This window comes from Petaurus breviceps, unplaced genomic scaffold, assembly GCF_028583685.1.
Source record: "Petaurus breviceps papuanus isolate PSGF00001 unplaced genomic scaffold, PetGlider_PUasm1.0 90760, whole genome shotgun sequence".
NCBI classification, from domain to species: Eukaryota; Metazoa; Chordata; class Mammalia; order Diprotodontia; family Petauridae; genus Petaurus; species Petaurus breviceps.
The window spans coordinates 10,690,348-10,717,837 of record NW_027187338.1 but is presented as its reverse complement, the minus strand read 5'-3'; the positions used below and the strand labels follow the sequence as shown (position 1 = coordinate 10,717,837).

At 41.5% G+C, this 27,490-nt stretch overlaps 1 protein-coding gene across 10 annotated transcripts in view; it reads left to right on the top strand.

The window, feature by feature from the left end:
* The window catches only part of SCMH1 (Scm polycomb group protein homolog 1), a 160,165-nt gene extending 137,000 nt beyond the window's left edge, over positions 1-23,165 (top strand). For 9 of the 10 annotated variants that reach the window (XM_069068139.1, XM_069068141.1, XM_069068143.1 and 6 more), the window contains 3 exons: positions 1,073-1,258; positions 19,207-19,349; positions 20,970-23,165. In XM_069068139.1, the coding sequence (XP_068924240.1) occupies positions 1,073-1,258; positions 19,207-19,349; positions 20,970-21,095 (455 nt within the window). In that variant the 3' untranslated portion in view covers positions 21,096-23,165. Of the gene's footprint in view, positions 1-977; positions 1,259-19,206; positions 19,350-20,969 lie in introns of those variants that run through there. The other variant, XM_069068148.1, reaches the window with a different exon arrangement.
* Positions 23,166-27,490: the final 4,325 nt, after the last annotated feature.

The following is a 27,490-nucleotide window of genomic DNA, read 5'->3' as shown; positions in this document are numbered from 1 at the left end:
TCCCTCATCTCTCTCCTTTTCTTTTTCCAGTAGATGGCAACTTTTAGCCCTGAGAAGCCCCTGCTGGTGCCTAGCAGAGCCTTCAGTGCCCAGACACCACTTAGCAAACACCAGAACACTGGTCACACTGGGCACCCAGGTGTCACATGATGCAATAGCAATAGCCGTGGTCTGGGAACAAGACTGGGTTTGAGTCTTGGCTCTTTACAATAATTGTAGCCTACAGTTATGTACAGCTTTCGTCCTCATTGTAGCTCCATGCAGCAGGTGACCAAGGTGTCATTGTCCCTGTTTTATAGAGAGTACTAGAAAGTGAAGGGGCTAGCACAAGGGCACACGACTGCAAGTGAACCCTTCTCTTATGGCTTCAGACCCAGTACCCTTCCCACAGGCCTGCAACCCCCTCCACTGCTGCTGAGCTAGCATTGTGTCCATGGGCAAGTCATTCTGCTGCCTTGTGCCTCAGTCTGCTCATCTGTAAAATGGACGTGATCACAGCACATTTTCATTTCCTAGCTCATAGGGTTATTGGAATTAAAAAAAACTCTTTGTAAATCTTAAAGTGCTATAGAAATGAGCCCTCTCCCCCCCCTTTTTTTTAAACAATCAGTACTGCTATAGTTCTATATATAGTTCTATATATAAATTGTTATAGTTCCTTCTGGTTTTGTGGATTATCTCCTCCTCCCTGCAGTATGTCTTATCTTCTTCTGGGTAGTATTTGTGCAAACAGCTCCCTAAAGAAGAGATTTTTTTTTTACCCTTGGGGCTCAGCTGAGCTGATGGAGGACCATATATATTCCCAGTTGTTTTTACAGGCTGGATAGACTTGGTTTGCAGTCCGGAGTGTGAACAGACCTGTCCTGACTCTTCCCGTTATCACAAATCCAGGAACTCTGGAGCAAGAGGCCCCCCCAAAACCAAAGCCCACCAGGGGGGTGGATATCAGTGGCACTGACTTGCCTTTGTTTAACCAGGTGACACTGAAAGGCAGGCGTTGGCAGCAGTGCGGCCCCAGCTCCTCCTGCACCATGGGGCTTATGTGTTCTGCCGTGTTTGCTTAACTCTGTAGCTGTGTTTGACCGGGAGCAGCATACCCTCAACCTGCCAGCGGTCAACAGCATTACCTTCGTCCTTCGCTTCCTGGAGAAGCTGTGCCGAAACCTCCGGAGTAGCAACCTGTTCGGCAACCAGCCCTTCACGCAGAATCACATGCAGCTGTCCACCACTGAGTACGACCACGACAGGTACCTACCAGGTAGGAGCTGGGATGGGCCTAGGCCTGGAGAGCACCTGCGGGATGGTGGAAGGAGTCAGGAGGCTGGAGGCGGCTTTGGGTTGGCATAGTTATGGGGCATCTATGCCTAGAGGAGAGCTTTACTTTCTAGGGGCAGATCACAGAGCTGGAAGGGAGGGGCCTTACAGATCATCTAATCCAACCCCCTCATTTTACAGAGAAGAACACTAAGGCCCCAGAAGGGTAAGTGACTTTGCTCAAGCCTACAGAGCTGCTATGTTGCCAAGCTGGGACTCGAACCTAGGTTTTCTGACTCCACATCAGACCTTTCTCTCTGTTTCTTTACTGTTGCCGTGCCTGGGGGAGTAAATCTTATTGCCATCTTTTGCTTTCTCCCGGACATCTTCTTAACTCTCTGGGCTTCCCCTCATTACCTCTGGTTCTGTATAGGCACAAATAGGTGACTCAATGAACCACATGCTGAGAATCTGGGAAATCACAATTCTTTTTAAGCCACTGAAGTTACTTCACTCCTGTCTCAATTTTGGCAGCTGTGAACTAGAACGGAGACTTCTCTCCAATAGGGAAATTTAATCTCAGAATACAGATTGAGAAACTTATTCCCTAATGACTGTCTGTCCTGTGTTTCTCTTGGCATATACCAAATAAACTTCCTTCACTTCAACACTTCTTGCAAGCCAATTCATGCTCCTGCTATCTTTGACTGGGATAGAAAATCATTTTTTAAAGTTAACCTACCAGACTCATAGCAGGGAAGCATGTGCCACGTGGCCACCTAAGCAAAGTAACTAAGCACTTATAAGAGAGGTCTGAGGAGGCAGGGGGATAGACTTCTGTACTCTGAGGCCCTGCATGCTGAACCACTCAGAAGGAAGCCAGAACTCTGAAAGCATTGGGCTCACCTTATTCAGGAGAGAGGTAAGAAGAGCCTTAACAAGTTTCCCAGAATGTCCTTCGCAGCTGAGTATGCACTGCTGGGAGAAAGAGCTTCTGACTTTCTAATGCTTTGTAGGAGGACAAGGTCATTGTGTTGCCACTTTAGCCATTTCTTTGGTTCTTCACTGTTCCCTTTCTTTGAAGTGGAAGGACCCATTTTCTTATTAGTTCTCCCTTACTTCACTGTTAGTATGAAGAAGCATTTCTCTAGCGTCAGAATCAAGAGGGAGCAGAAAGCTCTGTTCTGACCATGCTTCCTACAGATCAGGCAGTGAGCTACCCCCATAAAGGCTGGGCTGAACTGGTAAAATGGGATCATATCTTTAAATTGTCTTCCAAAAGCATATCATGATAAGAAGTGATACTTTCAAAACTCCCTGGTCAATAAATTATCAGCACACCTTGGAATGTAAACTGTCTAGTATTTGCCCAACCATTTCCATTTGGGAAATTCCTTTTCCCTGAGGCCAGTTTTCAATCACCTGCACTTAGGAACTTCTACAGGACTACACATGGCATTCATAACAGTGCAAATAGATGAGGAGGTTTTGAATCCTTCTGGCTTTCTGGCTAACTGAACTTCATTCATTTAATATATACTTACTGAATACTGATTATGTACAAAATCCTGTGCCTAGGTGCTTTATGGGATACAAAGGAGAATAAAACATGAGTTTCTGCCCTGATGAGGCTCACATTTTTAATAGGGGAGATGAGGTCAATCAATCAACAATCATTCTCAGATTTCTACTATGTGCTAGGTAGATACCAAAAAAAAAGAAACAATCCATGCTCTCTAAGGTGCTTAATTTCTATAGGGGAAGACAACATATATACATATATGTAAATATGCAGAATAAATACAAAATTAGCACATAATAGGGATGGAGGACACCAACAGTTGGGAGATCAGGAGAGGCTTCACATAGAAACTTGTGCATAAGTCTCATTGTGAAGATGGACAGAGGAGAGCAGGGAATACAATCCAGGCACAAGGGATGGCCACTGTGAAGACCAGAGGATCGGCAATGGAGTGCCATGTGTGAGCAGCAAGAAGAGGCTGGTTTGACTGGACTATGAAGTGTGCAGATGGGAGTAATGTATAACAAGATACAATCAGAGGTAATTATAACAAAGCAGAGGTGAGGATGTAATAAGAGTGGTGAAAAGTACAAGTGGCAAGGAGAAAGAAATCACTTCTGGGTCAGGGACTCAAGGGACACTTTACAGAAGAGATGACGTTAGGCATTCTGAGGTGCCTTAGAACATTTATTATCCATGACTCTAAAATCACCCAGCCTGGGTGTTTGCCTGGCTCTGCATTTGGTCCTGGCCATCCCCAGACAGGGATTTCCAAGGTTCCTTTCAGATAAAATAGACCATCCATTTGTCTCCTGGCACAAAATCTTCCACCGCATTTCTGTCTGGATATCATCAGAGATGTTTCTCAAGAGAATTCCTAAGCAGCTTTCTTGTCAAGGTACTAAGATCCTATAGCAGCTGATAGGAAATAACTACCATACAGTATCTTGAGATCCTGCTAGCAAAGATTTCCATGTAATACTGCTAGTTTTAATACCTGTATATGTATATAATTTGTCATTTTTTCTCACAGGTATCATCTTAAATTTATAATGACTTGTTTCCTAGAAATCATTGAAAGCTGTTACTTAGAGTTAAATAGTAGAGTTAGTTGAATGTATTGACCAGATTCTTGTTATGAGTTGAAAGCACTGAGCATGTACTTCTCTTCCTCTCCTGCCTCCCTAATATCCAAGAAAACCTGACTCTCAGTCCTTTCAGTAATGATATTTTCTTGGCTGTCATCCAAGTGGAAGTCAGAAGTGAGTATCTGTGTGCGTGTGTGTTAATGTACCTGAGTGTGCTATCTTCTAGTCTGCTTAGTGCAAAGACTTGCCTTTGAGATGATATCCTTTGAGCTGTAATGTGGATAGATGTTCACCCATAGCTTGGCAATATAAGAAAGTCTTTTTCCCAGAGGACAGAATTCTCTGTTCTGAATTTTAATCTTCTACCCTTTTCCTTTCTTTGATCTGCTTACCATTCCCCCTCCCACTCTTCAGTTTTTCAACATTGCTGTTACTTGGAAGGCAGTGTAATGTAGGGAATGGGCCTGCAGTGGAAATCAAAAAACCTAGGTTCTAGTCTCAGCTTTGTCATTGATTAGTTAAAATGCAGCCTTGGGGCAAATCATTTCCCCTCTCAGGGCCTCAGTTTCCCTATTTATAAAATGAGGGGGTTGGACTAGAAAATCTCTAATGTCTCTTCCAGCTCTAAAATTTTATATTGTATTGTTCAGTGCTTTCTCACATTTATGAGCTTCCAAGATAGAAACATAAAAATCATTATGATCACATGGAATTACCTCCTACAGTATCTTCTCTCATATGGAAAAGCCCTACATGTTCCAAGGTTAGCACCAACATATTTATATGTCATGGTCCTCACTGCTATCATTCTTTTTAATCATTTTCATTATAAGATTTGGGGATTTGTGGCAGAAAAAATGTTCCTTGGTTTATAACTTGGATTTTTCATTGACTCATCATGTCCAAATATAGACTTTTTGTCCAAATATGGACAAATGACTGGCTTCTCCCTGTGTGCTTGGGACTTTCATAGTATCCTTGCCGCTTTGTGAAGTCTGGAGTAGCTTTTACACCAACCTCATTTTCTGAGGCAGTGTAATGGTGTGAAAAAAGACAGGAATCTGAACTGGAAAATGTGGCCCTGATACTCCTAGCTGTGGAAACATAACTTATTCTCTCTGAGCCTCAACTTCCTCATCTGTAAAATAAGGATAACAGTAATGTTACAGCCCACCTCACAGAAACATGCTTGGTAAACCTTAAGGCACTAGAGCAGTGGGAGCAATTGGTTCCAATAGATGCTGTGTAATTAAAAGTAATGAGAACAGAATTTATATTAGATATTGTCCCCATCAAAACGGTCATCTTAGTGGTTACACATTAATTCTAGTCATGCTGCTATTGTTTGAAACATATCATAAATTGGAGACACCACATCTAGAATGATGAAGGTGATAATCCCACTGTCCTCTGTTAATGGATGAACAAGCAGACCTTTTGGAAAGAATGTTGCTATGCTGGAGCATTTCCAGAGGAGGGATGGCCAGGATGATGAGAGGACTGGAGAACACACCATATAAGGACTAGTATAAGGGATTTGGAGATAAGAGAAAATGAGGTGGGAGTGTAATATCTGTGTTCAGGTATGGTGCAGGGCTGTCATGTGGAAGAGACCCCAGAGAGCAGAACTGGGACCACTGGGGGGAAGCTGAACAGAAGCAGATTTTGGCTTGATAAAAAAAAAATCTTCCTGAAAATTAGAGCTACCCCAAAGTAGATTGGGTTATCTCAGGAAGCAGTTGAGTTTCCTCTTACTTCGCTTGTTGGGGATGCTATAGGTAAGCATATAGGTTCAGGTGGGCATTGACTCCAATAGCCTTTCCAGCTCTGAGATTCTGTGGTTTCTAAAAGACCTCTTAAGTGGATCTCTTCGAAGAGGATAGCTTTCATTTGGATCACAGGATTAGAGGTAGGGACCTTAGAGACCCTCCTTCTAGTCTAGCTCTTTAATTTTAAAGAAGAAATTGTGGCTGAGAGAGCTTCAGTGTCTTACTCAAGACCATATATGTAGCGAGTAGCAGAGCAGGGATTTGAATCTCCTTTGGCTTTTTCTACTGTGTACCATATTGCATCTTTTAGAATGCATACTTATTGACAAAACCACCTCATCACTTCAGTCGCATTTTCTGTAACCTTTCTGGGTCTCCTTAGACCAAAAATCTCTTAGTTCCAAAATGGAAGTCTGCTTCTTCACTGGTATGAGGTGCACTAATATCAAAGAAAAAAAATATACCAGAAAGTTCAGAACCTTCTCCTCATCTGGTCCTAGGAGCCAAACCCACCTTTCTGGTGACAGCAGAACTCCTCAGTCAGGTGGGTAGAAGTGAAGATGAAGGGGCAGGTACCTTTCCCATGCTGCCTCTGCTAGGATTTGCCCTGAATTGGGGGCCGCCAGCCAGTCCTCTATATCTGCTTTAGATAGTGCCTGCTTTAGATAGGATCCTGTGCAAAGGACTCTGCTGAGCCCTGGTACCAGCAATGACTAAAAGCAGGAGACTCACTCCTGATACTGATCGTCATTCTCTTAAAGTTATAATGAAAATGAGAAAAGTATCAGATGGAAATGGACAAGAGCTGGTCTCAAAGTCAGGGGGACTGTAGTTCAAGTCCTCTTTCTGACACCTCCTGGCTGTGTCATGACCATGGAAAAGTCATTTAACCTGTCGGTGTCCCAGGCAACCAGCGCTGACCCAGAAAAGGAGATTCCTCACCCAGGAGTACCCTGTACAAGTGAAATACAGGTCTAGGGTTTGTTCCTCTGCCTGAATTAATGTAACTGGTTCTGTTGAGGGCTTGGAAGATTTGCAAAGGGCTTCATGTACATTATTTCATTAGGGCTTCACAATAGCATAGCTAGGTATCACCAATACTATTATATCCATTTTATAGATTAGCACCTCTCTAAGACCATAAATTGGCAGAAGGTGCTGATATACATTAAGAGTGGGAGTTTTCCTCACAAGGACTTACATAGCCCAATGAAGTCACAGGTTCAAGTCCTCCCTTGGTCTTCTCTAGGCTCATTGTCTCTAGTGTCTTCTTCCTGTGAAAAGTTTTCCAGACTCCTTAGCATCCTGCCTGATGTCTTCTGGATAAACCATTTTGTAAACATCTCTCTTAATGATTTTTGCTGAAAATTGCTCTTTTCAGTACTGTTCAACAAATATCAACTAAGTTCGTACGATATGTGTGCACTCCTGCCCTCAGTATCATAAAGTGCTCCCTTGCACCCAGTGATAGCAGCCTGCTGTAGTAGAAAAGGGACTGGGTTTGAAGATTTGATACCTGGGGTCAAGTCACAACTCCAACACTTAACTAACTAGATGAGCACATCTCTTAACTTCAATCTTCATTTCTTCACCTATAAAATAGGGATAATTTGTGCTACCTTTCTCTAGGGGTTGTTGTTAAGAGCATTTTGTAAACCTCAAAATGCCACAGAAAAATCTGAGTTGTATTTGTTGTTATTTATTCATATCTCTGCTCAGGATGACCCAGGTTTGAGTCCTCTGTACCCTGTAGGTCATCCTCCCCACTTTGCCTTGGAATTCCTTTTGAAAAAGGATACAAAGCTAGTTTTGTTGTGGATCTGTCAAGTTGGTAGGACCAATCAATCTCAGAGGGAAGGGGAGGTTAACACTTGCTAAGGATTGTGTGCATCAGTAGGTTAAGCACCTGATCATCTGTATTCTCACCTGATCTCCACCCTCTACAGAAAAATTTAGATTTGTATCTCCACTCTCTACACAATAATTAGTCTCTACTGGAAAACGCAGAGAAATTTGTCCTTCACAAACTGGGTTTGCTGTTTCCTTGGATTTGGTGCCCTCTGCTGGGAACAAGAGAAAACATTGATCTGAGGTTGGATTTCCAAGTGTTTGAACCTTAGCACTGGTCACATCAGTGAGTCCTTCTGGCCAGCTGAGCCTCACTTGCTTTGTAATATTGATAAAAATTCTGCCACATTTCCAAAAGCAGAATTAAGTACATTTTATACTGGGACAGCCATGCTAATGGGCACAGAACTCGGTTCAGACAGAAACGAAGTTACGGGCAATCATAGATCTAATATGGACCTCTGAAGGGCCAGCCAGTATTTTACTCCATCAGTGCTGAGAATAGGAGAACTTTGTAGTACCCCAGGGCGCTGTCTGCTTTTAGGGTAAAAGAAGGGAATGTCCTTTATACAGGATGGAATGTGTCTGCATCTTTTATTATATGCATTCTTGCTCTTTAGAACACATCGAGCCATAGATAGGAATTGAACTAATTTCAGTTACCCCCCAGCTAGCTACTTGGCAGTGTTAGACTGAGTACAAAAGTGTGCAAGGCTATGAAGCAACCTCTGATGGGCTCAGAGCATGTCAGTAGGCCTCTGGTACTCCATACCTCAGTGTAGAACAGTAAATTATTGTCTCAGGAACCTCACCTGTAGGGTAAAGACAATCCTGGTCCCCTTCTGTTGAGAAGCAGTGGTGGACAAGGGGTTGTTAGGTAGAATATGAGTACTTTGATATATTAGGCATATTACATATGTATCAATTAAAATCTAGTAGGGTCTTACATCGTCCTTAATATTTCTACTATGCAGCTTCCTTAGCACAGTACTTCAGATACAGACCCCCTTGCATAGTCTAAAATGGACCTGCCTTATATAATAGTAACTCATTTATGTAGGACTTTACAGCTTGCAAAGTGCTTTAGTAGCATCTCATTTCATTTTCAGAATAACTCTGTGAGGTAATAATAGTTATTGCCCATTTTATAAATGAGACTCACAGATTTTGTGACCAACTCAAGGAGTTTACTAGATTATAAGTTCCATGAAGGGAAGGATCATACCTTTTTTCTTTCAGTGCCTTTCTACAAGAAGTTCCTAATGAATATTTGTTACTGAAGGGTAAGCAGGTAGTGTGTGATAGACAAAGGGATTAAATCCCAGTTCTTCTGACTCCTGGGTTCTTTTCTGTTAAACCACATTACTTCTCCCTTTCATAGCAATATTTTGGTGAACCTACAATCAGGATATTAGTGAAACATAGGGAGTTTATAGGTAATTTTTCAGACGCAGTCATTAATAGCCCCACAGATCAGCTCAAGCAGGACTCATAGCATACTATTTGGGGTACTTTGTATTCATTGACTGCTAAATGAAACTCCATTTGGATCTCTAAATGCTACTAGCAAAAATAACAGTAGAAATTAATATAGATAGAATATGGGAGTTGTAAAATCTTAGCATTTAGAGCTGGCTTAGAGATCATTCTATTCCAAATCTTTCATTTCACAAAAGAGGAAACTGAGACCCAGAGCAGGAAAATGTCCAAAGTCATAGATTTTGGTAAGTAGCAGAGCTAGAAAAGGAGAATGGTGTCATGGAAAGAGTGCTGGAATTAGAGTCAGGTTATGACTTTGAGGAAGTCACTTTATCTTTCTAGGACTCCAAGTCCCTATCTCCAAGATGAAGCAGTTGGACGAGAAGATCTCTAAGATTTTTTCCTGGTCTGTGTTTAAGATCCTATTATCCCGTGACTCTAAATCCCAGTACTCTTTCTACTATGCTGTATGGCAGCAGTTGGAAATTCTTTGTGTCATTCCCTGCCTCCCCACCAATTCATTGCCTTTTCTCAGACATATTACAAAACTTCTCCAACTCTTTCTCTTCACAGCAGAAGGGATCATAATTTTGCCTACAGGAAGCAGCTTAGTACAATGGAAAGAACAGTGAACTTGTTGTCAGAGACCTGAATGAATCCTAGACTTGCTACCTATATGATTTTGAATAAATCATTTAAATGCTCTGTGCTTCAGTTTCCTAATCTGTAAAATGATGGAAGGAAGATTTCTTCCTGCTCTAAATTCTATGATCTATTATTTATTCAGTCAGTTACCAGATCTTACTTTTTCTCCCTCCACAACATTCACTTACATTAAACCCCTTTTCTCTATTCATATGGTCTCCACCTTGGTTTGGGCCCATATCACTTCTTGACTGACCCATCACAGTGGCTTCCTAAGTGGTCTCCTTGTTTCAGTTCTCTCCCTTCTCCAATCCGTCTTTTACATGACTGCCAAAGAGACTTAAAACTCATACTTGTCTGTGTCTCTTTCCTACACCAAAAGTTCCATTGGTTCTAATTGCCTCTCGGATAAAATGTAAACTCTCCTGTTTTACTTGCAAGGTCTTTCATGTACTGGACTCAGGCTCTTTCCAACTTCATTATATATCACTCTCCTTTCTGAACCCTGTGGTCCAAACAAAGTGACCTTTGTGTTCTTTACACATGGAAGTCCCATGTCTTGTCCCTATGACTTTCCACTCACTGTTCCCCATGTCTGGAGTGTATTCCCTTCTTACCTTTGCCTCATAAAATCCCTCTCTTCCTTCAAGACACAGCTGAAGAATCATCTTCTATATGAAGCCTTTCGTGATTCCCTCCCCCAGCTTCACCCTGCCATCAACCTCTGGTTCCTTTCCTCCCTCCCTCCTTTATAACTTGTATTTATTTTGCATTTTTTCTGCATGCGTCACACACACACATTGATATTGTCTTCCTTAATAGAATATAATATGCTTGAGAAGAGAGATTGTTTCCTTTTTTGTTTCATTTTTTTGTATTTTTATCCCCATCACCTGGAACAATGCCTGGTAAATAATAGCTGCTTAATAAGTGACAGTAGAGCAAGGAGTGAAAGGGCTTTTGGAAGGACAGAATACATGTTAGTGATAGTGATGGTTGAGGAGCCATTCCCTATTGCTCAGGCTTCAATCCTACCTCCTGGGGATGTCAGCTTTGACCCTGAAGATGCCCCAAGAGAAGTAGAAGGACACAGTATCTGTAGGTGAGACTTGTGATGACCCAGCCTAGTATCTTTTATTAACCACCTACTATGTACAAAGCTCTGTGCTAGGAATGATAGAAAGTCACTCCCCTTATGGATCTAATAGTTTATAGAGTAGAAGGATATAACAGGCGAATAAATATGATATATATGTATATGTATATACAAGTACATGATAAGTATATAAGAGGTACAAATAGCTCATTATCAATTGGGGTAATAGGGACACTTTATAAAGGAGGTGGCATTTGAGTTGGACATTATATCTCTAGCACCTGACATAAATTAATAAATGCTTGTTGAATTGAATTGAATTGTTTTTATTTTGTTAATTCAGTTTCATTTTATTTTCAGTTCTGAATTCTTTCCCTCTTTCCTTACTCTCCACTATCCACTAAGTAGACAAGAAAACCAAAACCCATTGCAAATGTGTATAGTCATGCAAAAAAAATCCCCACATTAACCATGTCCAGAAATAGGAAGAAACAGGGAGATGGTGCACAGCCAAGATGGCAGAGTAAAAGCAGGAACTTGCTTGAGCTCCTGCTCCAACCACTTCCAGTACCTGTAAAATATGACTCTAAACAAATTTTAGAGCTACAGAACTCACAAAGTGACAGAGAGAAACAAATCCGTCACTGAATGCAGCCTGGCAAGCTGACAGGAAGGGTTTATCGCACCAAGCTGGGAGCTGAACACATTCCTACGTGAGCCATGCCAGCCCAGACCCAGGGTGGCCCCAACCCGCAGCCCAGACCACCTGGAGAGTGAATCACTGGCACCTGTGGCAGTTTCTACATTTCTCAACCCATAAACACCAAAGAGAAAGTAAAAGTCAGTGGGGAACCCTCTTAATCCAGGGTGAGAGAAGAGCACGGTCTGGCCCCTGCCCTGGGGGTGGTGGAGGTGACGGAGGCTGCAACTGCTGCCACTGCTGCTGCTTCTGGCTCCACTCCTACAGATCATAGGGGGACCAAGTGACTGTCCAGAAGGCATTTGCAGGACTCTCTCGGCTGGCACTGAGGCAGGATTCTCTTTCTTTGCCCCACTTGGATCTGGGTCACAGTCTTGGGTGGTGGTCCTGAGGTGAGAAACACTTGTGTGGCAGAATTTATTGAGGCTGTGGAGAGAAAGTCCCCCTCACAGTTCTGAGGCAGGAAAAAACTCTGGCAAACAACTGCGCAAAACCCCAGAAATTTAGGACACAGCTTTCTGCACTCTGGAAGTAGAATTCTACCATGACAAAGGGCTCAAAAATCAAGTAATTTGCTGGCAAGATGAGTGAATAGAGGAAGCGCAGTCAGACTATAGAATCCTTTTTTGGGGACAAAGAGGATCAAAACATAGAATGAGAAGAAGACAAAAAAGTCAAAATTCATGCATCAAAAACCTCCAAAAAAGATATGAACTGGTTGAAGGCCATGGAGGAGCTCAAGAAGGATTTTGAAAATCTAGTAAGAGAAGTAGAGAAAAAATTGGGAAGAGAAAGGAAAATGATGCAAGAAAATCATGAAAAACAAATCAACAGCCTGACTGACGAAAATAACACCCTAAAAAAATAGACTAACTGAAATGGCAAAAGAGGTCCAATAAGTCAGTGAGGAGAAGAATACTTTAAAAAGCAGAATTGGGCAGATGGAAAAGGAATTTCAAAAACTCACTGAAGAGAGTAATTCCTTTAAAATTAGATTGGAGCAAATGGAAGCTTATGACTTTATGAGAAATCAAGATACTATAAAACAGATCCAAATGAATGAAAAAATAGAAGGCAATGTGAAATATCTCATTGGAAAAATCACTGACCTGGAAAACAGATCTAGGAGAGATAATTTAAAAAGTATTGGACTACCTGAAAGCCATGATCAAAAGAAGAGCCTAGACATCATCTTTCAAGAAATTCTCAAGGAAAATTGCCCTGATATTCTAGAACCAGAGGGCAAAATAGAAATTGAAAGAATTCACCAATCACCTCTTGAAAAAGATCCCAAAAAGAAAACTCCTAGTAATATTATAGCCAGATTCCAGAGTTCCCAGGTCAAGGAGAAAGTATTACAGGCAGTCAGAAAGAAATAATTTGAGTACTGTGGAAACACAGTCAGGATAACACAAGATCTAGCAGCTTCTACATTAAGGGATCAAAGGGCTTGGAATATGATTTTCCAGAGGTCAAAGGAGCTAGGATTAAAACCAAGAATCACCTACCCAGAAAAACTGATTATAATACTTCAGGGGAAAATATGGACATTCAGTGAAATAGAGGACTTTCAAACTTTCTTGATGAAAAGACCAGGGCTGAAGAGAAAATTTAACTTTCAGATACAAGAAACAAGAGAAGTATGAGAAGGTAAACAGGAAAAAAGAAATCATAAAGAACTTATTAAAGATGAACTATTTACATTCCTACATGGAAAAACAATAATTGTAACTCATGAGACTTTTCTTAGTATTAGAATAGTTGAAGGGAATGTGTGTATATATATGTGTGGGTCTGTGTGTGTATAGGAGGGTATATGTGTCTGTGTGTATGTATGTGTATATGTGTGTACGTGTATATATAGACAGAGGGCACAGGATGATTTGAATATGAAGGGATAATATCTAAAAAATAAAATTCAGAGGTGAGAGGAATATATTGGGAGGAGAAAGGGAAAGATAGGAAAGGGTAAATTATTTCACATAAAAGAAGCAAGAGAAAACTGTTACAATGGAGGGGAAGAACAGAAAGGTGAAAGGAAATGAGTCAATCTTACTCTCATTGGATTTGGCTTAACGAGGGAATAACATACACATTCAATTGGGTATTTTACCCTACAGGAAAGTAGGGGGGAAGGGGATAAGAGGGGGGATGATAGAAGGCAGGGCAGACTGGGGGACAGGGTAGTTAGAAGCAAACACTTTTGAAAGGGAACAGAATCAAAGGAGAAAATAGAATAAATGGGAGCCAGGATAGGATAGAGAGAAATATAGTTAGTCTTTCACAGAGTAACTACTATGGAAATGTTTTGCATAACTACACATGTATAACCTAAATTGAATTGTTTGTCTTCCCAGTGGGGATGGGTGAAGAGGGAAGAAGGGAAAGGATCTGGAAATCAAACTTTTAAAAACAAATGGTAAAAATTGGTTTTTTACATGCAACCAGAAAATAAACTATACAGGCACTGGGGTATAGAAATCCATCTTGCTCTACAAGAAAGTTGGGGGAGGACATAAGAGAAAGCAGATTGGGGGAAGGGGTGTTCAGTATGCTTCCTATAGTGGGGTGGGGGTACGGGAGAGATGGAGAGAAAATTTGTAACTCAAAATCTTGTGGAAGTGAATGTTGAAAACTAAAAAATAAATAGATTCTCACAACAACAAAAATTTTTTTATTTTAAAAAATTTTTTAAAAAGAAACAGGGAGAAAGACAACAAAATATGTTTCATTCTGTACTCTGAGTCCATCAATTATCCATCTGGAGGTAGACAGCATGTTTCATCATGAGCCCTTTGGAATTGTAGTTGGTCATTGTATTGATCAGTGTTCCTAAGTCTTTCAATGTTGATTATCTTGGGTATGCTAATATACTGTTTGTGAAACTGTGAACTAGTCCAACCATTCTGTAGAACAATTTGGAACTATGCTCAAAGGGCTATAAAACTGCACACCATTTGACCCAGCAATACAGCTACTAGGCCTAAACCGCAAGGAGATCAAAGAAAGAGAAAAAGGACCTGTATATACAGAAGTATTTATAACTGCTCTTTTTGGGGTGGCAAAGAAACTGAAAGGATACATTTGGAGAATAAATGAACAAGTTAGAGTATATAATTGTGATGGAGCACTGTTGCACTATAAGAAATGATGAGGATTATTTCAGAAAAACCTAGGGAGACCTATATGAATTGATGCAAAGTGGAGTGAGCAGAACCGAGAAACCAATGTACACAATAACAGTGATATTGTAATGTAATCAACAATGAAAGACTTAGCAACTCTAGTCAATACAACGACCCACAATAATTCCAAAGGACTCATGATAAAAAATGCTATTCACCTCTGGAGGGAGAACTGATGAACTCTGAGTATAGATTGAAACATTTTTTCATACTTTTCTTGATTTTTTTGAAACATGGCTAATATGGGAATATATTTTGCATGACTTCATATGCATAATGGGCATCGTATTTCTTGCCTTCTTAGTGGTTGGGGAGGGAGGAGAGAAATAATTTAGAACTGAATATAGAAATTAAAAATAAGGGAAAAAACAAAGTTGATTATCTTTACAATGTTGTTGTATAAAATATTCTACTCATTCTGCTCACTTCACTTTGAATCTCTTTTTCCCAGGTTTTTCTGAAACCCTCTCTTTTCTTATTTCTTATAGCACAATTGTATTCCATCACATTCATGTACCATAATTTGTTTGGTTATTCCCCTATTGATGGGCATCACATCAGTTTCTAATTCTTTGCTAACACAAAAAGAGCTATACAAACACTTTTTTACATATGGGTCTTTTTACTTTTTTATGTCTTTGGGGTTTAGAACTAATATTGATATTGCTGGGTCAAAGGGTATGTGCAGCTTAATAGTTTTGGGGGGCATAGTTCCAAATTGCTTTCCAGAATGGATGGACCAGTTCACAGCTGTACCAATAATTCATTAAAGTTCTTATTTTCCAAAAATTCTTCCAGGTTGTCATATTCCTTTTTTGTCATCTTAGTCAATCTCATGGGTATGAGGGGGTACAGTACCTAAGATTTGTCTTACTGAATTTCTCTAATTTTTAGTGATATAGAATTTTTTTTCATATGATTAGTGGTAGCTTGGATTTCTTTCTCTGAAAACTGCCTAATCATACACATGGACAATTTATCAATTAGGGGATGGCTCTTATAAATTTGAATCAGTTTCCTATATGAGACCTTTATGAGAAAAACTTGCTGCAAATTCCCCCCTCCCCCAATTTTCCTGCTTCTCTTCTAATTTTATGTGTATTGGTTTTGTTTGTGCAAAAACTTTTTAATTCTATGTAATCAGAATTGTCTATTTTACCTCCTGTGAACCTCTCTGTCTCGTTTGGTCATGAGCTCTTCTCCTTTCCATAGATCCAACAGATAATTTCTCCCATGTTCCTTCAATTTACTAATGATGTCACCCTTTACATTTAAATCATATGTGCATTTGGAACTTATCTTGGTACACAAAATGAGGTGTTGTCTATTCATGGTGTCTGCCAGAGTATTCTCCAGTTTCCCCAATGAAAAGTTCTGTTGAAGAGTGAGTTCTGGCCCCAGTAGCTGGGATTTGAGGGCTTATCAAATAGTGAGTTACTGGCTTTCACATGCTATGTACCTAAACTGTTCCACCAATCAACCTTCCTATTTCTTACTCGGTACCCAATTGTTTTTATGATTACAGCTTTGTAATATATTAAGATCAGTTGCTGCTAGGCCTGCTTTCTTGAAAAAATATTTCAAAAGTGGTATCAATAGGACTTCCTGATTAGATGTAAGTGAGGAAGAGGAAGAATCCAAGTCCAAGATAAACCAGGAGTTAGAAAGTCTCTCATGGTGGAGGGATGGCTGAGTGATAAGAGCCCCCAGGAGGTAGTGTGAGCTTGTAGAAGAATGCATGCAGAATTTTTAGTCACAAGATCAGAGTTCAGGGCCTCTCTATGCCATTTACTAGCAGCATGATGGGCAAGTCACTTAATCTTTCTTGAACTCATTCTTCGTATATGTGGAGTGTGAGATGGGAAAAGAGATTAAAATAGATGGTTTCTAAGGTCCTCTCCAATTTCATTATGCTGTAATTTTGATGTGTAATTGACTGGTAATTATTTAACATAATCATGCTCTCAAGTAACTAAGGGTAATTGGCCAAGAACCTTCTGGTAAAACAATGTGGGCATTTCAAGCACCGTAACAGTCAATGGGTTAGAAATTAATAGCCAAGGCATCCACCTGGTACCATTTTTTACTATTCCTAGGTATAGGACCAGCCTTGTCCAAGAAATCTACTCAGAGCCCTTCAATATCTCCTACTAGAGAAGGAGACAGAGCATTTGGACACAGAACAGGACTGAAATAAGCCTAGTGTCTACTTTGCCTGTTCTACCAGGCTTGTTTAAGTCTTACCTTCAAATCATTGAACCATAGAATGTCAGAGATGGCAAAGGCTTTTGAGATCATCTAGTCCAGGGATGGGAAACCTGCAGCATCAAAGTCACGTGTGGCCTTCTAGATCCTCAGGTGTGGCGTTTTGACAGGGTTCAAGCTTTACATAACAAATCCTTTTATTAAGGGGATTTGTTATGGGAAGTTTGGATTCAGTCAAAGGGCTATATTTGAGGACCTAGAGAACCACATGTGGCCTTGAGACCAAAAATTCCTCACTCCTAATGTAGTCTAACCATTTCCAAGCTGTTTTTATTTTAGAATGCCTCCTTTGTTCTGACCTGAGTGTGTCAGTAGGATTCTTAAATAGACAGCGAGGAAACTTTATTCACCAGAGCTTGAGTTTGGCTTGAAATCTCCCCAACTCCATTTGGAGAAAGATCTGTTACTCTGCACTACCCCAGTTCCTTTCGCCTTAGAAAACATGCCCCCTGTGTATTGGTTCCTATACCAGTGCTCTAAGAGCCTTATTCAAACACTGTACTATACTACAATATCAAAACTTTGTTCCCAGGCTGATAGAGAACTCAAAGGTCAGGCCTTCAGGTCTTGGCATCGATTGGAACAGTCTGGAGAGTCTCTTGTTCCTATTACACCTATGTAATAGTAACATATGTCAAGGACTAGCTTCACCACTAGCTATCAGGCCACTTGATAGGGGAGCACCTAGATGGGAATTGTAAGGGAGGCTGGTGGCCCAGAGTGCAGGGGGGGCTATGCAAGGAAGGAGAAGAAAGAGAGGGAGAGAGATGGCCTGGGCTCAGCCAATGATCTCCAGAATTCTGTCTGATTGTAACAGTACCATGCAGTAGAATGTAGCAGCCCACCATGGCGTCAAGCTCAGACTATTGGAAGTGTCCAGGACCCTGCATATAATGGTTGACTGAATGTGATACTTGTATATTATAGTTACCTCTCTTTCCCTGAATTAGGGGCTATGTGGTTTATTTCTAGATACACCTAGCACAGTGTCCTGCGTACTTAGTAAGTGATTGTCATGTTGAATTGAACTGACATTCACTTAACGTTCTTTAATAGTGTAATATCAGTCTTGTTTTGGAGGGAGAATCCTGACCTATTATTTCTTTGATGTAGAGAATTCCTACCAATGCCGATCAACAACTCTACTGCAATTTAGCATGTAAGCGAGTTGCCTGGGGCACTGAGACGTTAAGTACCTCACCCAAGGTTGCGCCCCCAGAATGTGCCAGAGTGAGGAACTAAACCTGTATCATTCTGACTCCTAGGCTAGTCTCTATAAGCCACAACATCTCTTATAAATCTAGATGTCTGCGTTCACCTAAATCATTTTACCACCCTGAGCCTCAGTTTCTTGATCTGTAAAATAAGAAGTTGGACTAGATGGTCTATGAGGTCCCTTTCATCTCCATCAATCAATTGGTCAGTAGCCATTTATGAAGCACCTACTAAGCACCAGATACTGCCACTCTGGGGATGCAGATACAAAGAGTGAAGCAATCCCTCCTTGTGAGGAGCTTGCATTGGTAATGAGTTGCTTGGGGCAGAGTGAAGAAGAAGAATGATGCCCTTGACGAAAATAGGGAAGTTAGAGGAGCAGAACACCTGAAGAGGAGTCACTTTTGTGTGAAACTGGGCCAGCTGTTTAAACCTGCATTTGTAAAAGACTTTCTCTGGTCCCATGCCCCAAATCATAATCTAGGCTACTGTGACACTATGACTTAGTTGTCTGTAAGAGCCCTTCTAGCCCTAAATCAATGACCCTGGGATTCCTCCCACAGGAGGTTCAAAAGAACGGGCTCCCAAGGGAGGAAAGACATCAACAAGCTAGAGGGTGACCAGGGTAATGAAGAGCTTCAACTTCATGATACATGAAAACTAGATGAGGAGACTGGACATAGTCCAGGGAAGACCTGGTGACGTGAGAGCTTCTCCCAAGTGTTTGCAGGGTTGTCATGTGGAAGAGGGATTAAACTTGCTCACGTTGACACCAGCAGCAGACATTGCATAAAAATAGACTTTGGCTTGATGTACAGAAGGACTTCCAAGTATTACAAGTACATTCCAGATGTAAAATGAGCTGCCTTGAAAAGTAATGAGTTCCCTATCACTTGAGACCTTAAAACTAAGGAAGGCTACCAGTTGTCAAGTATGTTGTAGAGTGAATTTGTATTCAAGAACAAAATAGATTAGATGACCTCTGAGGCTCCTTTCAGCCATGAAAGTCTGTAAATATTTTTGAATGTGTAAGTTCTGGTCTTTTTTTTTTAATTAGTACCATTAGCTTATTATAACATTTTTATTTTTGTGTGTGACTGAGCAGAAGATGTGACTTCCTCTCATATTTCTAACTGGTAGGTTCTGATCGCTATGTGGGATCCCGAGACCCATCACGATCCAGCAGCCGGGATCCGTCTTCTTGGACGGTAGAAGATGTGATGAAGTTTGTCAGAGATGCTGATCCTCAGCTGGGACCCCATGCTGACCTCTTTCGAAAACATGTAATTTTCCTCTTAGACTTTTATGTGTGTTAGTTTTATCTTAGCAACTTGACTATAATTTTTTGGAGGGCAGGCATTATGTTTAATAACTGTTCAGCATCCTCTACTACAGGGATTCTTAGTCTGGGACCCAAGAACCCCCAAGGGATAAGGGGATAGATTTCAGGGATTCTGTGAATTTGGATTGAGGGGGAGGGGAAATTACATCTTTATTTTCACTAAATAGCTGAAATTTAGCATTTCCATCAGTTGTGAATGTAGGAAACAAACCATTATTCCAGAAGCTTCATTAGTCTGCCAAAATTTGCCTCTGACACAAGATTGAGAACCCTTTCCTTACAACCTAGCACAAGTCTAGGTGCATAGTAAGTTCCCAGTAATCCTTATTCATTAATGGACTGATTTTTCTTGAACTATACAAGTAGCAGTGTCCCCTCTGATTGCATCCTAGGTTCTTTCAGCCAGTTTTACAGGTACTCACTTGAGCATCTGTTAGATGCCCATCTTAGAGCTAGATAGATTCCCTATTCCATAGGGAATGCAAGGGGGAAAAGGTCTAGTTCCTACTGCCACAGAGCTTATAGTCTAGTTGGGGAGAGAAAACACATACAAAACAATAAGAGAACAATAATAATATGGTTTTTCATTTGTGTAGCATTTTAGGGGTTACCAAGCACTTTCCTTACAACAGTTCCATGAGGTAGGTATTATCCTCATTTTGTAGATAAGGAAACTTAGTCTTCGAGAAACTCAGCAGCTCTCCCAAAGCCGTACAATCCAGAAGTATTGTCCAGGGTCCACAGCCACCTTTCCTGCCTCCCACAATGCCATTGTCTCATCTTGTGAAAGGGTATATTAATTTATATACAAATTCTAAATACTAAGAAAGGAGCCGATTAGCATGGACTCCAGGAGTCAGGAAAGACCTCCTGGACAAATTAGGACTTGAACTGTGCTCAGAAGGACAAGTAGGATTGGAATAGGCTAAAAGAAATGGAGAGGGCATTCTAAGGCAAGGGAAGAGTGGAAGGTGGATGTGACAATGTGGAGAAAAGCCAGTTGCTGGGGAGAAAACGTGGAATTGGTGAAGTGTGACATGATGGAAGGCCTCAGATGCCAGATAATGACTGCACTCTGTAAACCCTTTAATACAGCATTTATGTTAAACATAGGTTTATCAAGGGCCTTGTGTAGGAAGTGGCACAAATTTTATCATCTACTTTTTCAGGTGGCCAGACAGAAGATGAGAAAGATAAACTTGCCTAGGGTTAAACACAATAAGTAGTGGAACCATGATTTGAAACCAAGTTTCATGACTCCAAGCCTAAACTTAGAGTTTAGACTCCAAACACTAAACTGTTAGTACTAAGCCATGCTGTCATAATCAAGGCTATTTTTGATGTGGTCCTCAGTCAGGTAGTTATTTCTCCAGCATTTAAGTTGCCCTAAGGAAGAAGAAAGGACTAGAGATCTGAGTGATTCTTATGTGATGCCTGATGCCTCAGGTCAAGACCTTAATATCTCTGTCTGCTACTTGAGAGTTCCCATAACCTGTTATGCTTTCCCAATTCTAAGGGTACTATCTCATCCCTCTTCTTAACTCCCTTTCTCTGATGGCAGGAGATTGATGGGAAGGCCCTGCTTCTCCTCCGGAGCGACATGATGATGAAGTACATGGGCCTAAAGCTGGGCCCAGCTCTGAAGCTCACCTACCACATTGACAGACTAAAGCAAGGGAAGTTCTAAGAAACCCCTGGAAAAGGATATCTGTCCCATCTGCCTAGCCCTAGAGGCCCAGCTCACACTTGAGGCCCCCATGGCTCAGTACAGTCCAGCACAATGCAGCACCATTCTGGGGGCCTCCGAGTCAAGCAGGCACCCCTCCCTGCCCCTGTATGCACGCACGCACGCACGCACGCACACCTCTGGACCCCTGCCCAGCACCCAGCAGGTTCCTGGAAAAACAGGCCCTGCCCCTGAATGGGGCTGTCCAACAATGAAGATGAATTAATGGTCTTGCTCATGGGCAACTCCTGATGAAGATTGCAGAGCCATCCCATTTCTGTGCTGGTGGAAGATTCCAGAGGGGAATGCATTGGATGGCTGGTTTGGCTGCCTGGATTCTTTATTCCCAGGTCAGGAATGCCTGGCCTGGCTTCCTTCCTCCAAGCTGGCTTTGTTCTCATGCCACCTCTTGGCTGGTTGTCTTTGCAGAGGGCTATGAGACTCCAGGAGGCTGTTTGAGGAGCAGTCTCCTTCCTTTTTCTTCCCTCCCCTCCCCACATTGACCAGTCCTCCCCTGTCTCCCCCTTCTCTCATTGAGGCTGGTCACTCTGAAATGTGTGCTTTTCCCTCCAATGACATGCCCTTCCATGAAGGGCCAAGGAGAGGAGAAGGAACTGCCCATTAGCCTGCTACAGCCATCCCTCTGGAGGGGCAAGGGAGTTTGCTACCTTCCCATTCAGGGCTGGTGCTGCTCTTCCTCCTTCCCCAAAGCTGCTGGCCCCCCAACCCTTCCCTGCAGGGAGAGGGTGCCTGGAGCTGGTGAAGCAACATATGATTAAGAGGCCCACATCCCTTTGTATTTATTCTGGGTGCTGTGGCCTTACATGGAGGGAATGGACTGAGCCCCGAAAAAGGATCTGAGACCAGGCATTTACACACTGTGGGCACTGCTTTAAGAACAAGAGTACAAGGCCTTGTGGTGGTTCTAACCAGCTCCACTGCCAGTAGCCCTGCCCTGATAGGTGCAGACTTTGGGAGTTTTCTATCAAGTCAGCAGCATGGCGCCACCTTACAGTGTCCCATGGGGCCTCTGGCCACCTCCTCCCCAGTGCACCACATCCTTCCCCCAGCTACATACTCCCAACTAATGGTGCAAATGTTTTCTTTTTGTAAGAGTCTTTTCTATTGTTATTTATTTTTTTCCAGCACCTGTGCAGTGATCCACAGCTCACATCCATTCCGACCTAGAGTCTGGGAAGTAGGCAGGAGGAGGATTGAGACTGCCAATAATCTCCCCTCTCTTTCCCCCCTCTTCCCTCCCCCAGCCCTGAAAGGTCTTAGCTCCTTTCCAGAGGACTCAGAAGGTTAAATACTCTTCTTCTGGAGGGACTGGAAAGCTAACCATAGTCCCCATAGGGTGCTGTAGAAGAGGTTCAAAGGCAGCCCTGGGGTCTACCTCCCTAGTCAGTAGAGAGGACCATTTCCTGCACCTTCCACCTTTCTACCTTCAGTCCTGATTCTCTTTTACTTATCTGATGAGAAAAATCCCACAAAGAAAGAAGGGTGCCTATGGCATCAAGGGGTCCCGCTTCTTTATATTCCCTGCCACATCACCTTCTGCTCCTTAGCTGCCTCCCTGGGATTTGGACCAGATGATTTGTGAGAACCAAGAAAACTGAAGTGGTAAGGGGGGCCTAGATGGATGTCTAGACTGAGAAGGTAAATCCCTTTCAGGTACTCCCAAGTTTGGGGGGGATAGTCAGTGCCACCCAAATACAAACTTGCCTCTGGTTTGGCCAGACAACCCTCTTTCCTCTCTCTTTCCCTTCTCCCCTTTAATTCACCCTTCTCTCACCATCCCCACCCCTTCAACACAAAGAAGGCAATGTGGCTGTCAGCACCTCGGAAGCAGCCTTGCTGCCAGCATTGGTCTTTCCCAGTCCAAGAGTTTGATTTCACAAGCTGTCCATTAACATCATTTGTCCCTGGGTTAACAGAACAGAGTGCTACCCATGGTCTCACTGATGCTGTCACCCAGATTCCTTTTATGTCAATTTGTTTATAAAGAAGAAATAAAAAAAAATACAAGGATGTTGGTCTCTTATTAATCATCACCTACCACATTGACAGACTGAAGCAGGTCCTTTTGAATGCCTACTTTGTGCTAGGTGGAAACAGAAGAGCCATGGTACTTGCCCTAAGGAAGTTTACAGTCTGGTTAAGAAGATGCATGACAGAACAGTTAAGGAATAAGTGGTGTGTAAAAGGGTAACAAGGAGGTTAAAAATGGAGCAGATCAGAGGGGTTTGAAGCAGCTAGGGATGATCCCTGGAGGCGGTGCTGCTTGACAAAGGACAGATAAAATTTGGTTAGATGGAGAGGAACAGGGAGGCATGCCAGGGTGATTTTTTTTATGACCATAGTAGGCTATGTAGAAAAACACAGACCATGGAGAAGCCAAAGAACCAGCTCTTCTCTGGGATATGGCTCCATTCAATTCAGTTCATCCAGTATTTATTTAGCTTTGAAAAGAAAATCAACCTAGTCTCTGCTTTCAAAATACTAGTGATGTATATACAGATTAGTATGATTCCAGGTAGAATGTGATAGAGGCAAAGGTTAAGAGGCTGTTTTAAGGGTATAAAGTGTGAAGAGGAAGAGAATACTTTCTACTTGGGCCTGAGAGGATTCATAAGGTCAGCAGTGCTCTCCAAAGCTGATCCTTGAAGAGAATTTCAGTAGGTGAATTGGAGGGTGGGAGTTGGAGGGAGGAGGGGAAAAAGAGACTGTGCTGAGCTCTGTCCTTTTTGCTAGGTGATCCCATGAAGATACCCTGGGATCATTTCTGTCTAGAGGGTGCAGAATCAGGTCCCTTTAATGTGATGAAAGTATGTGGGTGACAGCTGATTATCCATAAAACTGTAGGACCATAAGAAGAAAATATGTTTTGGAGTTGATGAGAACAACTTTATAGTCAGGTATGTATAAATCCCTTGGGGGAGAGGAAGGGTTTAGCATCTTTAGACACGCCTACCTACAGTGCTGTCTTCCAGCTGACATATTGCCTTTCAGAGTTCTCAGTGGAACACAGACATTGGTCCCAACTCCTCTACTGGTGCCAGGACTTTTTTCTAACTGGGACAACCAAGCAAGGTAGGTCTTTTCCCACCACTACAACCCCACCCCACCCCAAAAAAGAAAATAAGCAAAAGCCATGAGCCAATTTCCCATAGTCCTATGGGATATGGGGTATATAGCTGTTGTCACCATCCAAGAGTATCCAACAAGCATTTGATAAAATCTGTCACTGGATATAGCCTAGTGAAGAGGATGCTTTCTACATGGTTTACCTAGATAGGAGCAAAGCACTTAAAGTCAAATGGAAGAGTTGGAAAGATTTAGCTAGATAATAGTATAATTAGATGGATTTAGAACGAGTTTGAATGTTGGGGCAGCCCCAGAGAACTGTCTTTAGCAGTTTAATGTAACTTTGGAAGGAGTTCTTCAATGGACTGCCTCAGGGATCTTTGCTATTTATTTAGCATATCTGTCAATGATTTTGAATGAAGGCATAGGTGGTGCCTTGAGGATTTGCAGGCAACACCAAGTTCAGAGGGATAACCGACAAACTATAACTCCATCTTTTCCCCTAAATCTGCCCCTCTTCCCAAGTTCCCTCTCTGTGTCCAGCCCGGCTTTCCTTTCAGTCACTTAGGATCTCAGCTGCAGTCATGGTCCCCTCTTTATCCTCATCTTCCACATCTGGTCGGTTGCAATTCTTGTTAATTCTCTCTCTCCAACGTGTCTCATTGTGGTCTTCTACGTTTATTCATACAACTGCCATCCTATCCCTGGCTCTTATCATCTAATTTGTGTCCTTGATTATTTTTCCACTCCATCCTCCACACAGATGCAAAATTGATATTCCTAGAACATGGTCTAACTATAGTTGCCTCCACCCCCACTCAGAAAACTTCATTGACTCCCCATTGCCTGGCAGTGTATTTGTTTGGCAGTTAAATTTCTTGTCAGTATGGCTCCTGCCTATCTTCCCAGGTTTACTTCATGTTACTCGCTCTCATCCACTCTGTATGTCCCAGTCTGTATTGGTCTATTTGCTGCTCCCTGTATTTGGCAGGCCATATAACACTACCTGGAATGCTCTCCTTCATTACTTCAGTCAGACAATCATCAAGTATTTATTTGGCACCCACTATATCATTAGGCACTGTGCTAAGTGTGAGAGAGAGACAAAAATCCCAGGGAATTTACATGCTATGGGTGGGGGCAAGGGAATAATCTGTATACAAACGCATATATGTATTTGTATTTAATGTGTGTGTGATTGTCTGGGTGGAGACACTAACAGCTAAGGAACAGGAGATCAAGTAAGATCTCCTGTAGTAGGTGTCACTTAAGTGGAGTCCTAAAGAAATTAGGGATTCATGGAGGCAGGGATGAGGAAGGAATGCCTTTCAGGCATGAGGGTGCAGCTTGGGTAAAACCATAGAGATGAGAGTGGCAGTGTCCCGTGTGGAAGCAAGTAGACAAGTTTGGCTCGATCACAAAATCTGTTAAATTGACTAAAAGTCTGGAAAGGTAGGCTACAGCCAGGGGGTGAAGAGCATTAAATACCAAACAGAAGAATTATACTGGATTCTAGGAGCAATAAATGTACACTCTTGAGCAAGGGAGGACATTGCCAGTTAAAAATATCCCTTTGGAAGCTATGTGAGATGTGATGTAGAGAGGAAAGAGACTGGAGGCAAGGAGACCACTTAGACTAACTGGGGCAAGAAATGACCAGGACCTAAACTAAGGCTCTCTTGAAATCCTAAGCTCTTGACAAGGCTTAGCTCAGGGACCACTTCCTCCATGAAACCTTTCATGATGCTCCCCTTCCCCCCCACAAACTACACTTTGTGTTTTTTAAAATTTATCTCTATTTCAGTTAAATTCCTATAGTCTGGTCGAGGCTTCTTCAGGGCAGAAACTTTCACTTTTATGTTTATGCACAGGTTCTTGCATGCAGTTGGCACTTAGTAGATATTAATTGAATGAACAAATGCAGTCAGGATCCACAAAGGCTAGAACACTTAGCAGAATCTAATTGATGAAATTTAATTTAATAGGGTTAAATGTAAAGCTTTGTATAGACATAGATATGTATATTATGTATAATGTACAGATGATATACATATATACATACATATATGTATGTGTATATATACATATATATAGACAGAGTAGTTACAAAGTCCATGTGTAACTTAAAACTTTAATAACTATATGGATGTACATGATAGAAATACATGTTAAATTAGATGGAATCTTAAAAGTTTTAAAGCCATATACAGTTTGCTTTTTTTAACTTTAAGCATAACTACCATTATTTTTAGTGGTTTTTAAATCAATTTCCCAAATAAATTCCAGTGAAAACCTTTCTCAGTTGTGCCTCAGTAAAAATATTAAAAATTAACCCAAAAATTTACAATAATAATACATAAAATTTTAAGAATTCACCATACATGTGCTTTTATAGTTTGCCTCTATCATGTAAATTTCTAAAGAACCCTGTGCTTATTTTACACACAAAACACAAATGGAGAGAGCAGTGAATGAGTTCTATAGGTTGTTCATACAACTGTATGTATATCATAGTCTGGACAATAGATATTCTGAGTTGGGTCTCTCACCAAGCTTGCTTTAAACTGGTTTGTTTGGTTTTTTCCACTGCATGCTATTTTATAAGGTGATACTGTTCATAAATTTTCCACTATCCATAAGATTTTATAAATGAATTTTTATTCTTAATCAGTAATGCACTTGTGGCTCCTCATGGGTAACTAAGTCAAGCGTTTGCTGATTAAGGTCATTTTATAGACTCTTTAGGTGTCCTCATTCTGAAGAACAATCTAGATTGGTGAAACTTCTGTATGCAATTGTTGTGGTGATTGTCATTTCCTCCATCTTGTTCTCATTTTTCAGATCATGATCAAGAACTTGCTTAACTAAATCACATCCACCAGCTGTTCCTGGTTATGTCCTCTGATACTAAACAGAACAAACTTAATTCTTCTTCCACATTACTGCCCTTTAAATATGTAAAGAACTAATATCATGTATCCTGAATCTTTTCTTCTCCAGGCTAAGCCTCAGACACTAACTACCTGTGTGACCCTGGACAAGTCATTTATCCCTACTTGCCTCTGTTTCCTAATCTGTAAGATGAGCTAGAGAAAGAAACGGCAAACCACTACAAAATCTTTGCTAAGAAAAGCCCAGATGAGGTCACAGAGAGTCAGACATGACTGAAACAACTGAACAACAACAAACTTCCTCAGTCTCTGTCTGATTGTCATCTGCCATGAGTTTGAGGCCCTTTTGTATCCTGGCTACCATCCTTTGATCATTAT